Consider the following 18,120-nt stretch of genomic DNA (forward strand, 5'->3'; position numbering starts at 1 on the left):
TATTATCTGTACTGTAGTTCTTTTTCAAGGATTGGCTACTCCAACATTTTAGTGTATAGGATTTCATTTAGTGTATAGGATTACATTTTCATGTATAGGATTTTTATTTCTTTTCCAAATAGTAATATACTTATTTTAACAAATATTAATATATTAAAATGTGGTTTGAAAATATATCTTGTCACCCTTAAAAACTATGATACGTGTTTTCATATCAAGATATATGATATTGTATTTTTATTAATTTATAAATTCTGTGGCATATTATAATGAAATTATGTTCACAATTTTACCACTATTTTTGAGTACTATTGGAGAGTTAGTTTTTTCTTAGTATTAGAAATTATGCTATGGTGAATGTAGAATTTTGTATTTAAGTCTTTTTGTAAAATTATGATTGTTTCTTAGAAATATTTGTAGAAGTAGAATTGCTGAAACACATATATGTTTTCGACACATTTCTATAGACTTCTGACACATTTTTGACAAAATTCCCTTTAGAGAATGCTATATCAGTTTAAATTGCTAGCAGCTGTTTGGATTTTGTCCATTTTCCCACTGAATTTCATCATAATAAATATTTTAACAATTTGATAGGCAAAGATGGCATCTCATTGTTTTAACTGCATGTTTGTCGTTAAACTCTTTAAGTAATTTCTTGACCACTGAATTGCTATTCACGTTCTTAGCCTGTTTTTTAATCTTGATAATTATTTTTTTGTAATTTATGCACATTTTATATGTTCTAAAGCTATTAACATTAACATTTAAGCTATTAAGTACTTATTTCTTTCCTCAGTATTTACAGTTTAAATATATATTGGTCGTTGACTTTCCTTTGCACCATTTCCTTATTCTTGCTGTTAATCCTTCTCTCTTTGATCTACAGGTAGTTGGTGTATAATAAAACTAATACTGCACTCACAATAGGGCATTGTAATAACTGATGACATGGCTTTATGAATTCCTTAGCCAAGGAAAAAGGCAAGGATTATATCTAAATCGTCTTTGTATTCTCAGTGATAAACCAAATCCCTTGCACACGTGTGCGCTTAGTAGGTGTTGAATTGGACTGTTATAATCCCTGCACAACTGTGTATAATTTCCACCCCATGCTCCAGCATGAAGAACCATTTGCTATTTTCTGAATCCTGCTTACGGGATTTTTAGTATTGTTTTATAGTTAAGAGCCAAGGTTATGCAGGCAGCCAAATCTGGGTTTGAGTTCAGGCTTGACCCTACCAGCTTCCTAGATGTGTCACCTTGAACAAAGCCTCAGATGGCCCATCTGTAAAATGGGTTATTATAGTATCTATCTCATTGATATATTGTAAAACTTAGATGTTTACCCAATTTGAGACTAGGAAATAATTAGCACTTAATAAGTGACAACTATTATTATTATTATCATTGCAATCAAAGTTAGTTGGGTACTTCAGATGAAGTGTAGTACTGTAACTGTTAGAGTTTAAATTATTACTTATTACATTATTAACTTATTACATGTTACCCGTGTTCCCTCTAAAGAAAAATATGAACAGATTATCCAAGTCTTTAAGGACATATTTTTAAGACAAATTACATAGGAATAAATGAAAAAAATCTGAATAAAATATATATTCCTTTAGATATTAGAAAGAATAGTAATGAATATTCTGCTTATTAATATACATCAATACTGATAAACTATTACTCTTAAAAAGTAAGCAAATTCCAGATATGTACATATCCTTCAATTTCCATTAGATAATAACTGACTGTAATTAATCTACACTAATACTTGGCAACTTTCCTAACTTAATAAACTCACGTAAATGAATGTTAATAAAAATAAATGAGTATAAAAACATTTCAGAAATCTATTATGTTTATACTAACAAGAAAAAAAGAGTGAAATGATTTTGTTGTAACTGAGAACACAAAAAGGAGAAAATCAGTCTTAAAAGTCACTCATCGTTAACATTACACAATAAAAGAAAATTACCGACGATATTTTCAAGCACATTCATGGTGGAATAACAATGACAGTAACAATGGATGTCTCAAAAGAAATACATTTTTACTTTCATAAGACTGTTGGCAATCTTTAGGTACTTGTAGAAACACAAAGAGGAAATGTAAATATCAGGAGAGAAATATGCAATAGCAGGAGAGAAATATTTCCTTTCTTAAAGTTGTATTATATTTTCAAAGATGGTCTTTAAGGAATTTTAGGATAAGAGTTATTGTGGTACACTAAGTAAGTTTTCTATCAAATAAATATTTGCAGTTGACATATATGAGAACAAACTTTTCTAATTGTTTTAATGAGCTGCCTGAATAAAGAATTGAAGACGGTGTTTTAAAACTTAGACTTTTATGAAAATGTTATAAATATAATACTCAAACCCTCTGTGATTTTGAAAAATCAGTGTTTAATCAACATGCTGATATTATTCCAAGTCAAAAAAACTACTTATTACAAAAGAATTTATTTTTTAAATTGTGATCAGTCCTACTAAGCTTCGTTACAAGTAAGGTAACTTGGGTTGCCCAGGATTTTCTTGATTTCAAAACTGAAAGTCCCATGTCCTGGGAGCTGCTTCAGTCCTGGGCAAACTGAGATGGTTGGTCACCCTAGTTACAGGTTACTTAAATACGTGTTGCCATAAATACACAAAATACAAAAGAAAACGAAGAATAAGACTGTCAATATGACATGACATTTTAAATTCACCTTAAAGGGAGGAAAATTGATTATAAGAGTATAGTGTTTATACAAAGTCTGTTTAAAAGAAAAGAAAGTGCTAAAAGAAATATAGATTATAACAATGATCCAAATTTACCTTAATAAGATACTTACTTTTGTAAAAATTCTTCATAGCCACATATACTTAGAAGATAATTTTGGGGTGATAACTGGTCATTTGTACAAAAATGTAGAATTTCTGCTATTAGGTCTTTGACAAGATAATTAGCTGAAAACAAAGTTGAATAACAAAATGTTAATAAGAGCATATTATATATTGGCTGGGAGAAAGATTTTGAGCACAAAAAGTGATACATGCTTTATGAACTATTATAAGTTTCTAGCTCCATCAAGAGGAGTTAAAATGAGATGCATCTCATTTATTAGTCTGGTTAGATTTCGAGATTTTTAAAAAAATATTCTTTGCGTTTTCTGTGATCAATCTGTCTTCAAATAACCGAACAGAGCTAGGTATTTCATTCCTCATTCTAAAATCTTTGGTAATTGTAGCTCTGCATAAAAAATATTCTACTGTGATTACCCTTAGGGATTTGGGAAATGCCAAAGAGATTACACAGTGAGTGCTAAGTGGCAAGCCAGGAATCTAAATCTGTCATCTTCCAAAGCCTGTGCTTTTAATAATTCCACGTTTTCACAACTCATCACTCTTCCTTTCCTGTGTAGGAATCACCCCAGGTTCTGTCTTGGACAATGTTATAATAACCTTGAAGAACATGTACTCTCTTTCTCCACCTTCTCTGGGACTCAAAGTGTCAGCATATTATAGGGTAAAGTTTGTTGCCTTCTCATATTCACATTCCATAATATCCCCCTACCAAACTCTTACATGCATATGCCATTTAATAGTGGCCAGAACCATGCTGACTTGGTACGATTATATCTGTCTGTGAAATATTTTTCTAATTGTAAATGATAAATCGTATGGGATTCATTTATTATCATATGTGATAATGGAAATTATCTGTTATATATGTATTATCTATCTATCTATCTATATCTCCATGCTTTCAACATGATCTTGAATGAAAGTTAGTGCAACAGATTGTACTGATGATCCTTAATGAGGACTTGAACAACATACTGCAAACACTCATTTGCATTTATTTGAGTTGCGTTTTGTTGGCAATTATGTGTTTAATTTGCTGTGACTTCTTTTACTGCCACACCTTTTTGTTTGGGAAAGGTTTTTGACACAGACTGGCTCATAAAAAATAGTGCAAGTGATATTGTTGGACTTGCCATGAAGAAAAAAACTGAAGAGTATTATAATGTCTGATTTAAAAGTGTAGGTTTTACGGTAGATCAAGTTGTTACCAATAAAACGGTTGGAGAAACAAATGGTAAAGATCATCATAGGAATTAGAGATTGTGGAAATGCCCTGACACAGAAGAGAGTATATTAGACATGCTACTGCTTGGGAATATTAACTGAAATAGTATGAATTGAAGCTAGAAGAAAATATGGCCACAGGCAAAATCATGACTATAAAGGCTTTGACAAGAAGGGGAGAGCATTGCCAGTATAAGATGGCAGGAAAATATCTCTGAAGACACCAGTTTATTTTAATTCATTTGACTTTTCTGTTTCCAGGACTGTGTCCCCTGTGCTATTTGGGGCATGCATGCATTCATTATTTCACTACAGTCATCTTTGCAGTTTACATGAAAGACTCCATAATCCAGTTTCTAGCTATTACTCCTCTCCTGTGCTTTGGTGTGATATCTCCTACTATTTGCTTCATGTTACTTTTTGGTTTTCTCATTATTGCTTCAAATTCAGCATGTCTAAATCTGAAATTATCATTTTTCTCCTTGAACCCAAGCATTAAGTGTCTGTGAGTTAAACTTCTCATCCATATTGTAAGCCAACAAGTACTATGGCTTCTTTTAAGTAGACTTTATACCTGTATCTTCAATTTGACAGCTAATATAACCCTTTTTCCAGTTTCTCCTAGTCTCCAACTTCATACAATCCTTCTCAATCTGTTGACCGTATTGCCTACCATACTGAAAAGACTAAGGCCCATTTGAGATTCTTTAATTATGCTACTCTACACCTTAAATCTAGTTTTTTTATGCATCCTTCTCTATCCCTTTACACCTCTTGATTCATAAGTATCACTGCTTTTTACTGCATCTTACTTCTTCACATGTGATCCTTCCATCACTGTTTCCAGTTCCAGCAATTTAAAGCCCCTCTCTTTTATATATTTAATATCCTCCACTCTAAAGATGCTTTTGTCTTTTCTTTAGGATGTTTTGTTTCTATTTAATATTCCAGTAAAATCACTCCTCTTCCATTCTATTCCCTTAAGATAGTATCTTATTTATTTATTTATTTAATTTATTTTTACCTCCTCATTACTGCCAGATTTCTTTAAAGTGTAGATAACTTCTGCAAATAATTCTCAATTACTCTTTAATCTTGCAAACTGACTTCTACTTCCACCACTTTGCAGGTCACAAACAGCTTCCTAATACTGTTCCAACTATGTGTCATCTAAATCTAGAAGGTAGTTGAGAATAAAGACACTGGCTCTAGAGTAACTTTGGAATTGGAAAAAAGGACAGGGCAATCATCTTCACTGAAGTGATAGCTGAAGACTGTAGAACAGAGAAGTCCTTGTTCAAAACACCTGCTCTTCCAGAAGGATTCTATTTTCTCACTCTGGGAGAAACAGAATTCTCTTTGGATGAAATCCTCTCATTGTCTCCTCCTCTTTGCTTATCTAGATTTCATTATTCCTTAAGTTTCTAGCAACTTATTGGTCATTCTTGAAATGCTTTTCAGACTTTTGTTCTCTAGAGCACATCTATATTATTAGTAAAACACTCATATAAAGTGGTGAAGGGATCACAGTTTTGGCATAAAGATTATCTTAAAGTGAAAACATTTGAAAACTTATCTTCACTTTTCTTATCTGACTATAGCCAAGACTCCCTAATACAGGTGCTATCAACTTTCTTCTGAGAGAGTTTCCTGCAACTTCTGGGAAGGAGACCAACTGCCCATCCATTAGCGTAAAAAGATATCTATGTATTTCCTTACTGAAGCTCTAAACACCCCCCTCCTCACACACACTTTTACATTAACTTTTTCTGTAAACCTTTACCTCTGGGTTTCAGCAGGTTACTCATTACTGAGTAACCCCTGCATGTATGTATAAGGAAACCTTGTCTTTTGTCCTGTTAATTTCTCTATTGTCAGTTGTGTCACAGCCTAACCCCTCTTCAAATTTAAATGGGCAGAAGACAAGTTTTCCTCCTAATAGCAGCATATGCTACTCTGTATATTTTCATAAATGTGTCCTCTCCCCTCCTCTGCTTTTTCCTTCTTCCCCTCTAATCATCCCTTCCTCCCCCGTCTTCTTATAGACCCTTTTACTATCTTTGAGGCCACAGACATCCTCTTTACCACTGTACATGTCTAACAGTAAACACAATGACCTAATCACTTTACTGAAACTTCTTATAAAAGTCAAAAATGGCCTCTGTTTTGCCAAATCTAATATTGGAAATTAAATATTATAAATTGGAAGATTAGGAGTGGTCTCCCTCGTTCATAATTATTTCCTCTTCTCCAGCAACTGAAGTCGACATAACCCAGATGCCATTCTGATTGGATCAAGGTACAGCACTACTGATCTTGGCTGTGCAATCAGAACTCTGGTTTTAGAAATTTGAAAGTGGATCTGAAAGCAGCTCTTCTGCCCCTTTCCTGTTTGCCCATTTCTATTCCCCTCTAACCTTGAAAGAACCTAATTAACCTGTTGATTCTTTTCCTAGATAAAAAGAAGTAAGATAAAGAATTAAGTAGTTAAAGAATGACTAGTTCTCTACCAGCAATGGCCTCCTTAGCAATCCTGCAGGCATATCACACAGGCAAGATAACATCTGAAGAGAGAGTCAGCCTGCCTTCACAGAATGGAGAACAATGCATAACCCAATCTCCTGCCTCCACGATTCACTGAGATTCTTCCTCCCCTTTTTTCCCTTTAAGAACTGTCATGGCTGAGCAGAATCTTTGGAGTTGGTCTTGGAACATGAGTCTACCTTCTCCCCAGATTGCTGGCTTTTCTGATTAAAACACCTTTCCTTTGTATTGACGTTTGCCTCTTGATTATTGGTTTTTGAGCAGGGAGCAGCCAAACCTGAGTTTGGTAACAGATCCAATGGGATGGTTGAACTATCTTTCTTAGATCGCTGGCCAAATAGCATTTAAGCTTGAAAGCTTAGCTTTCCATGTGTTGCAGAAAAGTAAGGGAAATGAGTCAGCAGAAAGCAAGAGAAACATAAGAAGCAATTACACAGAGAGGAGATGAGGTGAGAGACATACTGGAATTTTGGACTGCCTGTACATCAGTGTTTTATTCCCAAATCTTTGCTGAATTCCTACTCTTAAATTCTATAAGAAATCCCTGTAATCTTTAATTTTTTTTTTCTGCTTACATCAGCAGGAGTTGGTTTCTGTTAGTTTCAAACCAGATGGTCCTAACTAATATTCCTACATAACATTGTTATGTTTGCAGTCATCTGTACTAAGTCGGAGCCTTGGCTAGAGTAAGAAAGAAAATAAAGCAAAATACAGTGATAATAATAATAATGAAAAAAATTTATTGGACCATTATTTGTCAAGAAACAACAGTTGATACGCAGAAACTTGGTAGCAACTAATGTGTGAAGAACTAATATTGTTTTGCAAAATGGTTGATGGTAACGGTGAAATAAATATTAAACAACTTTAAAGAGATTCTAAAACTTTAGAGAAATGAGAATCTTCTGGTGAGTTTGATAAAATACAGGTACCTGGGATCCATCCAGAGACTTCGATTCAGTAGAGCTGCTAACTATGCTGGGCTGTACAGGGCTATTATAGTTCTCACTGTGGAGATAGAGTCTGTGTAACAGCCATTTTCACTTACATATAGTCTTTATCTAGAATCTTTTTGAAATTTAGCTTTTATTTTTAATATGCTAAAAACTTGCTATACTTGCTATTTCATAGCAGGAAAATAAGGTGTCCTGGGGTGAGCTCTGAAGAGAGTTCTAAAAAACAATAGCCAAACAAATGTTAAAAGATTTCCAGCCGTTTTCCTCTTACTTCACTTCAGGGCAAAATACTAGCTAATACTGCTTCTTTTAATGACTTCAGTCTGTGGACTCAAGGCAGCTTATACCAGCTTTATGTAGATTTTTATACTTATTTGCAAGATTGCTTACCATATGGCATAAAATGAAGTTGTTGTGTTGAGTCATCAGTAAAAATATTTATATTAACCTTAGTATTAGAAAAGAACTTGTATGGAAATGCTGTAGTCATGCTCCAGATCTTCCCCGAATTGGAATTAATGTCAGCTGCATGATATGTTTCTCTTATTCTGAAAAATATATATGAAAAAATACTTAGGACAAGATTTTAAGAAACTTCATGCAGGGTTTGCTATAGAAGATTTGAAATATGAAAATAACCAGCAGCTGATTTGTGGTATAGTGCTATTAGCTAGGCTAGATTGGTGAAGATTACAATTAAACCAAAAGCAACTGTAAAGCTCTGGTCTTTACGTTTTCCCTGGGACACCTCATTTGAAGCAATTAAGAATACATTGTCACTTATAAAACATGAAAATTCACTCTGAACAGTGATTGCTTGCTTCACTGACATTGCCTTCTGAAGCATGAACTCCTCCCCTTGGTTTTGGCTCATGCCTTTGTCAAGGCAGAAGTCACTCATTTATTATTTATTCATTTATTGATGAATAAATTCTCTTGTTTGTGTCAGATTGGTAAATACCATTCTTGGCAGCCCATTTTCTTTAAATTTGGGGTTTTACACAAATCTTTGGCTTTTACGTAAATAATTGAGCCCAGAAGTCATTTGTACATTCTGAACAATTACTGCGTCAGAAAGTTAGAGAATTGGAAAATAGTTTATCCTTGGAGTCAGAAGCCTTGAGTTTGAATACTGACTCTTTTTTAATTTTTAAAAATTTTTTTAACATCTTTATTGGCATATAATTACTTTACAATGGTGTGTTAGTTTCTGCTTTATAACAAAGTGAATCAGCTATACATATACATATATCCCCATAACTCCTCCTTTTATTCAGTAGTTTTATGGTCAGAGGCAAGTTATATGACCAGTTTCTTTGTTTGCACAAATGAGGATATTTATATCTACTTTAAAGGTTTATGAGAGAAAAGGCATATAAAAGACTTTTGTAGAATGTAAAGCAATATATCCATGTAATGTATCATAATTATCATTATATTATTACAGCTGAATCCCTGTAGAGCCATATTTTATGCCCACATGTAGAATTTAGCATAAAATTATTTGTAACTAGATATTTAAAATGTTTTTGATGATGAATATGAAGTCCTAGGGTTTTTTCTTTTTTTGTTAATTTTGCAGACCTCTAAACTTTGTAGTGCTTTTCCTGAATGAAAAATTATGCATTCTGTGTATGCATTCTATGTAATGTATCATATATATTACATCCTTGGCATTTATTCTAACTATTTTTGCAGCATTAAAGTGGTGTAGGCCCATTGAAGTAGCTCTGTCTCTATGCCCTTAAACTCTACCAAAACATCCCCTCCTTGAGGGTCCTCACAAATGGAAAAGTGTGTATTCACCCAATGGGTCTGGCATGTATCAAAATCACCTTTTTGTCTGGGTTCCATCCCCAAAGTTTTTGATTCAGTAGATATGTGGAGGATTCCCCCCCCCACCCAATTTTTAGCAGTTTTCCAGATAAGCCAATACTACTGCTGCTCCAGAACTGCAGTTCAAGAACCACTGCTTAGGATAAAGGTATGGGCCACTCTTCCTTGTTATACCCTACAACAAAGGTTTGGACTCCAGTTCTGAATTGAGGAGCTTTATGATCTAGCATTCAACCATATGATAAGGTACTACTCAATGTATACATACATGATTTAACCTTCTACCATTTTGGAGAATTAAATTTAAAATGTAAATTCATGACTCATTCTTTCCTAAACCTTCGCTGAGCATCTACTGTGGGCCAAAAACTTTTTTCATGTGCTATGACATTTTATTGTATTTTTAATAAAAATATGACATATTTCTTGAGAGATGTGCCTTAAAAGTATGTCACAACAAGAAACCAAATCCCACAAATTAGAGAGCCTCTTTAAGGGTGTATGGCGGGAATTAGGTAAGGTTATTTAAATGTTAGAAAAAAAAACACTGATGAAATTGGATATATAAATCCATTCTATATGGCTTTCCAGAAATTTTGGAGACCCTCTTAAGAAGCTTGGCTTTCAAATTCAGTTCTGTCTTCTTTTGAATTAAGAGCTTTGGATAGCACCTAGCACATATTAGGTCCTCAAAAATATTTGCTATTGAGTGAATAGTGTGTTTGTGTACAAAATAATTATGCATATATAAATTTAATTATCTTTATATGAGTATTTGTCAACAAAAATTATAGAAAACCAAAAAAATGTATAAATATAACCATTATCTTCTTTTTACTACTTTAAAGTTTATTATTGTTTGGTTGTCTTTTTTAGTACTCATGGTTACTTTGAAAGAAACCATTGGAAAAAAATTCCATTTAAGAATTTAAAAATGTACCATGAGCTACTGACAAACCATCATATAAAATATTTTCATGTCACTATTGCATTCACAAGAAGATTTCATCAAAGAATATTACATTCTCTTGAAAAAAAAAAAGTGATGGGAGAGGCTAATAATAAGTGTTTTTTGATGGAGCTATACCAGGTATTACCTTGTGATATTGAGAGAGCTATTTCTTACACTTAGAGGGTAGAAATTATCACATCTTAGATTTAAAGTGTCAAGTTCCTGGCAATGCTTGTCAGGTTGTTACAGTGGGTAGCTCATTCCTGACAGAATCAATATTTATATCTGTAAAGATCCTAATTAGGAATCCAAAGTGCCATTTAAAATATTCTTCTGTGAACTGGAGCAAGAAATTAATTAAAGATTGAATATAGGTTCATGGATTTGAACCGCTTTGTTTTGTATTTTGTATGTGTGCCTTTCGGTTCTTCCAATATGGTGACAAGTTTTTTAACTTGACTTTGCTTTTTTGTTTGCTTGCTTGTTCTTCATTTGAATATCTGTCATGCATTGACTAGTTATTAGGCATTCAGATAGCCTTTTAAGGTAGTGATTAAATAAATGATTCAAATCTTTAATCCCAAATGATTCTTTAGCAGGCCGCTGCTATAGCTGATAAATAAGCTAATGTTTATTTATATGGATATTTATTATATTTAAAACAGCCCAAAAAGGATAAAAATCAAGATAACTAAAATGTAAGTGCATTAATTTTTCAGAATTTTCAGGAATCTTAGCAATAGAAGAGATGGCATTATATAAATTTTAATTGATAATGAGAGATTGGTCTTTAAAAAAGAGGCGTCTACCTTTGTAAGTTCTTTTTTTAGATTAGCAAAAAGCGGATCTGGGATCCCCTTGTGATCAAATTTGTTTTTCAGTGGACAAACACCCATGCACTTGTTCAACATTCTGGCAGCCCATTCAGGGTAAGATTGAGTTATTAAGCAGAAGGTATTCTCATCATTCTAAATAGTATATCCCAGGTAAGAAGGATAAATCTATGCTAATTTGGGACAGAGCCAAATAAGTCAGTCACTTATGTGCCATTAAATGAGAAATTAATTCACTGCAAACTAAGCTATCAACAAACAGCAAGGGCACGACTGAAATTATAAAACATTCGTCTGTAGCCAAATTTTCAGGGGAAAAATTTATTTGACTATAAACAACAAAAGCAATACCAGAAGTTGATTAATGAACTAATTTGTCATAAATTTATACTTTTAACTATGTTAAAAAATTATAGAGCTTTAACATTTTATATGCAAGATTAATCAGTTCAGCGATGTTAAAATAGACAAATTTATGCAGGTACAGAAATTTCTAAGTTTAATGGAATAGCAACACTTACTTTTTTACTTTGTTGCAAAAGGAGGCCAGACTTCTATTACTGCCCTGAGGTACTTCAACCAGCTGAATGGAACAACCTGTCAGCTTAAAATAAAAACTGTTAAAATAGCTTGGTGTGGAGAAAAGATTAATACAATTCTAAAATTTTTATTTTGTTTTAAAAAGCCATTATGTTTTTAATTTTATTTTTAAAAAATTTACTGAAGCAATACATATGGAAAAATACATAAATTTTAAATATATAATTTGAGTTTTGAGGAATATATGCAACTGTGACTATTAATATCCAATCAAAAAATATAGAACATTTCTGTCACTTTAGAAAGTTCCCCCATATCTCCTGTCAATCTGAACATCTATTTGGTAACTGTTAATTCAGATTTCTATCACCATAGATTAATGAATGTGCTCTTTTGTTTCTGGCTTCTTTAATTTATTTTATTTTATTTTTTAAAATTTATTTTATGGCTGTGTTGGGTCTTCGTTTCTGTGCGAGGGCTTTCTCTAGTTGTGGCAAGCGGGGGCCACTCTTCATCGCGGTGCGCGGGCCTCTCACTATCGCGGCCTCTCTTGTTGCGGAGCACAGGCTCCAGACGCGCAGGCTCAGTAATTGTGGCTCACGGGCCCAGCTGCTCCGCGGCACGTGGGATCTTCCCAGACCAGGGCTCGAACCCGTGTCCCCTGCATTGGCAGGCAGATTCTCAACCACTGCGCCACCAGGGAAGCCCCTGGCTTCTTTCATTTAAATGATATATGTTTTAAAATTTATGTTGTCATATGTATCAATAGTTCATCTTTTTTTATTGCCTATTAGTAGTATTCTATTGCATGAATATTCCATAGTTTGTTTATCCGTCTTCCTGTTGATAAACAGTTGTGTTGTTTGTAGTTTTGGGGTATTGTAAAGAAAACTACTAATTTTCATATACAAGTGTGTTTTGGACATGTGCTTCACTTCTTGTGAATAAATCCATAAACGGCTCAGTTAAAGAAATAATTTTGCTTTATGCATTTTGGAGCCATTATTAGGTACATCTACATTTAAATTTATTAAGTCTTCCTGATTGACTGTTTTATTATTATGAAATGACCCTTTTCTTTCTCTAATAATACCCTGCCTTAAGCTTCATTTTCTGATATTAATAACCACACACAGATTTGTTTTGCTGGTTGAATGTTAAATATTTTTACTTTTTTTAAACTTTCAACCTGTCTGTGCCTTTGTTTTTCAAATTTGACTCTTGTAAAAAATAAAGCCTTTCTTTTTTATCTAGTTTGTCAATTTCTCCCTTTTATTTGGAATATATTTAGTATATTTATGGGTATTGTTAGATTTAAGACTGCCATGTTCATATGTGCTTCTAGTTGTTTCTTCTGTTTTATTTTGTTCTTCTATTTCTCCTTCCCTGATTTTTGCAGTTTGATTTTTTATCCCGTTTTATTTAATTTCTCTGTTGGATTTTTAGTTTTTCTTCTTTGTACTACATTTTTAGTGATTATACTAGCTTAGAACTTACAATATGCATCGTAAATATTTCACAGTTTACTTAGAGTTAATATTGTGCCACTGCATTTAAAATGTAAGAATTTCCAATAGCAGATAACATTTACCCTCCCTTCATCTTTTATTCTCTTGTTGTCTTTTATCTTTTGTTTACATATACAACAACTCTGACAATGAAATGCTGTTTGTTTGCTTTAAACAGTCAGCTGTCTTTCAAAAAATTAAGATAAAAGTAGTTTTTCATATTTACTAACATATTTACCATTTTTGCTGCTCTTTTTTCCTTTCTAGATTCCATCTGGTATCATTTTCTTTGCATCCAAAGACTGACTTCAGTTTTTTTTGTGTGCATGTGAGCTGACTGATTTCTCTCAACATTTGTTTATATGATAATATATTTATTTTAAATTTTCAAGCATGTACTCAATGAGTTATAGAAGTATGGATTCTTTTCTTTTTTTATAGAGCTTTAAAAATGCTATTCCACTGTCATCTGGCTTCCATCGTTTCTGATGAGATAATGCTTTAATTCAGATTGTTTTTCCACTGCATGAAATTTTTTTCCCCCTCTCTGCCACCTTTTATGATGTTCTTTTCAACGTTGGTCTTTATATGTTTGAGTATAACATGTCTACATGTGGTTGTCTTTGCATTTATTCTGTTTGGGATTTATTGAGTTTCTTAAATCTGTAATTTGATATTTTATACCAGAGTTGGAGAAAATTTCAGAGCATTATTTCTTCAAATGAATTTTTCTCTCTTTCCTTTCCTCTCCTGCTAGCATTCCAAAATTATCCATATATTAGGCTCCTTATCTCCTAAGTTTCTTAGGCCCTGCTCACTTTTATATAATTCTTTTATTTTCTCTTCTTCAGTTTGGGTAATTTCTATTCTTTTTCTTTTTTTTCTCTCTTTTTTTAATAAGTTTATTTATTTTATTTATATTTATTTTTGGCTGCATTGGGTCTTCGTTGCTGCGTGCGGGCTTTCTCTAGTTGTGGCGAGCGGGGGCTACTCTTCGTTGCAGTGTGCGGGCTTCTCATTGCGGTGGCTTCTCTTGTGGAGCACGGGCTCTAGGTGCACGGACTTCAGTAGTTGTGGCACATGGGCTCAGTAGTTGTGGCTCATGGGCTCAGTAGTTGTGGCACATGGGTTTAGTTGTTCCGTGGCATGTGGGATCTTCCCAGACCAGGGCTTGAACCCGTGTCCCCTGCATTGGCAGGTGGATTCTTAATCACTGCACCACCAGGGAAGCCCTATTCTTTTTCTTTCAAGTACTGTTTTTCCCCTGTCATCTTATATCTGTTTTTAAGCATACCCAGTGACTTTTTAACTACAGATAATATATTTATATTACTAAATTTTCCATTAGTCTTTGTTTGTTTTTTCATAGTTTCTAATTTCCTTCTGAGAGTCCTCATTTGTCTACTCATTATGTTCATCTTTACTTCATCTTCTTGAACATCCTTTTAATAATCGCCTTAAAGTCCCCATCTGTTAATTCCAACATCTGTTCTATCACAGAATCTCTATTCACTGGGTTATTTTCTTGACTATGGTTCAGAATTCCCTGTTCTTTATGCATCTGTGCGTTTGTTATTAAATGTTGGATATTGTAGATGACACATTAGGAATTGTTTTTACAAAATGCAATTTTTCTCTAGTAGGCAGGCAGTTAAGATCGTTTTGGTCTTGTCAGCCTCGATTTTATGTTTTGTGGGGCCACATGTAAGTTAATAGGTAGAACATTTACTTTAGAGCAGAATTTTTACTCTTAAGAGATAGCTTTGTGTGATCTCAAATGAATGCCTGAAGTTCTCAGCTCAGTGTCTTCTCTCGCTGGGTCAGAACTTTGGCACTGCATAACTTCTACTTGTGTGTGGTGAACACAACCTCTTGGCCAACAATCTGCAGTAAATCTCACATAGACTCCTGACCCCCATGCATTGCGTAGTTCCTTCTGCTGTCTGCCCTACGAATTACAGCTTCCTTTGCAGCCCGGAACTGCAGTCTCTGCCTCCTCAGTTTAGTGATACTGCTGCTCAAATTGGGCTCCACTAGTCTGCCTAGCAGCAGGAAAGAGCCCTGAAGACACCAGGATGATCATAACAACACTTTGGTGTTTCCCTTCTCTTAAGGATTGATGTCTATACTGGCTGTTGTTCAATCCTGAAATCAGTTGCTTCATATATTTTGTCTAATTTCATAGTTGTTTTCAGTGGTAAGGGAAAGTTTAATACTTGTTACATTGTCATGATCAGAAGTAAAGGTTCCTACAATTCATGCACTTTTAATTCAGATCATTTGAGGTATTACCTCTTCTGCAAGTGCCTCAGACACAATTAGTTGTTTCTTCTCTTATGAACTCATCCTCTCTATTATTTTACTGTGTTGCCATTATTGGTTTACAGGTTAATTTAAGCAATATGCTATTGCTGAAATCAGGTATTATGCGTTTTCTTCTTTGCATTTGTTATGCCTAATCATATATAGTTTAAGAATATGATAAATAGTTGTTGAATAAATGAAAAATCCTCTTGTCTAACCCTGTAAATTACAGCTGAAATAATGTTTCATCATTTTACTGTTTAATTCTGGTTTCACTTGTGTCTAGACTCCGTATAAGCAGAGAAATGTTCAAATATTATACAAGAACCTCTGTGGTTACTAAATGATTGGAAAACTACTAATGAAACCATCAGGATGAATTGCACAATGATTACTTAATTTCCTACTCTTGGAATGTTCCCAAAAGAAGTTGCCTGCCAACAGTATAATTTAGTAGCCTCTGAGTAAAGGGACATTTTTCCTACCAATAATGATATGAAGTTTTAATTCATGGTAATATAACTCAAAATATAAATGTAATGAAATGTATGTATGTTTCTATGTGTGCATAATGACACAATAAGAATAGAAAATACTATCATTTAAACCTCCAACTATGATATTTTTATCTAACAAAATGTAAATACTATAACATTTTATTTAGTTTTGATGAAACCAGAACTTTAAAAATATTATAAAAAATTTTCTCTTTCTTTAGAAAAAATCATTAATTCAGGAACACGGAATTTGTGAATAAGTTTTTTTTTCCCCAAAAGTATTGATAATATTAATACATTCCCCTAATTAAGATTAGTTACTTTCATTACCAAATTAACCCAGCACATTATTGAATGATTCTTTCAGATTCGTATTTTTAAGTTGACATATATGACACATACCTCTTTGTTCTTTGGCCATGTACTTTCCCAGGTCCTGGGTAGAAAAGAACCTTTAAAGAGCATCAGAGATGGTTCCACAATGTTCATATTTCTACTGCTTTTATTTTCTTCTTTTGGCATCAAGTCAGTTGAGAAGGATGGATATATAGGAGGAATGCTACATTCAAATCCTTTATGGTAGTTGTCCAGTTCACTCCGTGAATTAATTTCATCCACACTAGTGGATGATGGAGGTAAAATATTGAATCCGTAATCATCAGCACCATGGTATTTTCCTATGGGGTTTCCCCAAGAGCTTTCTTTATTTATGTTTTGAGGATTTGGTAGCGTGGAATGCCTAAAACCAATTACTCCTGCTTTATTAACTTGGTGACAGGAGAGTTCTGTGCTTTTAGAAGTGAATTCATTCAAGGATATTTGGTCTGCTTCATCTAATGAATGCCTTTTTGAGTCCCAGTGTGGTGCACTGGGCACAAAAATGGTGTTTTCTTCAATTTCTCGCTGATAGAGTGGGATTTTATTACTGATCTCATCTACTACATGATCAAAACCCAGACCGGTATGGCTAGGAAAAAGAGGTTGATTTACAGAGTGAAATTCTTGGTGTTTTTGCTGCTTTTCATGTGATTCACTGGGATTTAGATCTGTTTTCCAACAATATGCCATTCTTTATTTTATGTAACTGAGAGGGTTGACTCTGCTCCAAATATCTCCTAGATGATATTATAAAAGATGATAGGAATTTTCCTAGAAAAAGCATACAAGGAAACAAAAAAACTTTAATTAGAAATAAAAGAGCTTGCAAAAAAGAAATATGTTGAGTAAATACAAACAATTGTTTTGAAGTTTCTCCTTAGCAAATGAAATAATTCCATGAGTAATATAAAACTCCATCGGGGCTCACAATATTAAAGTCCGAGGGGGAGTATTGACTTCAGAGACATTCATGAAACTCCTGTGATAGAAAAATAAGTCCACTTCAATTGTGACAGGAGTTTCATGAATCAATCCAAAGACAATATTCCCCTTTGGACTCCTTTTCCTACTGAAAATCCACTTGCCGACAGCAGCATTATCTCCCTCAGTATTCAGTCATCTATCAGCATGCTAGTATGCTAAAGTCTTTTTATTATCTTAAAAGTCTCTTAGTGATCAGCAGTTATTCCATCCCTAGATACAGTCTTAACTTCTTTCTTCTCTCCATAACCAATCATCTTATAGGTTGGCTAGATCCTTTTGTCTCTTCCCCAAAACTTCTTTAAATAATTGCAAACTTCTTTCATCATTTCTCCAGAACAACTTTCATTAAGTTTACTAATGGGTAAATTCAACTGATGTTTATCAGTCTCTGTTTTATCTCTCTGCAAAATTTGAGTCCGTTCATTCACTATCCTTCTTATTTTAAAATTTCTTGCTGTGTCCTACTTTGGTTCTCTGTGACGCTGTACTCTCTGAGTTCTTTGTTAGCTCTTTCTCAAGACTCCTTTGTCTATTACTCATTTTCTACCTGACCCTTGTCAGAGCTTCTTTTCTTCTCAATTATTCTCCTCTTGTAAGTTATTTCATACCTCCTGTGGTTTAAATTACCATCTATATGCCAGTGACTCCAAACTAGACCATTCTTATTATTATCTACTCAGTGTCTCCACTTTGAATTTTTTTTTTAACC

The 18,120-nt window shown here is 33.6% G+C and overlaps 1 protein-coding gene across 3 annotated transcripts in view; it reads right to left on the bottom strand.

Moving 5' to 3' along the window:
* PIK3C2G (phosphatidylinositol-4-phosphate 3-kinase catalytic subunit type 2 gamma) overlaps positions 1–17,117 on the bottom strand; it is a 357,132-nt gene extending 340,015 nt beyond the window's left edge. For 2 of the 3 annotated variants that reach the window (XM_061204611.1, XM_061204610.1), the window contains exons 1-4: positions 16,452–17,117; positions 11,722–11,804; positions 7,970–8,127; positions 2,843–2,957 (exon numbers count right to left, since the gene is read on the bottom strand). In XM_061204611.1, coding sequence (XP_061060594.1) covers positions 2,843–2,957; positions 7,970–8,127; positions 11,722–11,804; positions 16,452–17,117 — 1,022 coding nt within the window. The remainder of the gene's footprint in view (positions 1–2,842; positions 2,958–7,969; positions 8,128–11,721; positions 11,805–16,451) is intronic. The other variant, XM_061204612.1, reaches the window with a different exon arrangement.
* Between the last annotated feature and the right edge of the window lie 1,003 nt (positions 17,118–18,120).

This window comes from Eubalaena glacialis, chromosome 11 (assembly GCF_028564815.1).
Source record: "Eubalaena glacialis isolate mEubGla1 chromosome 11, mEubGla1.1.hap2.+ XY, whole genome shotgun sequence".
NCBI lineage: Eukaryota > Metazoa > Chordata > Mammalia > Artiodactyla > Balaenidae > Eubalaena > Eubalaena glacialis.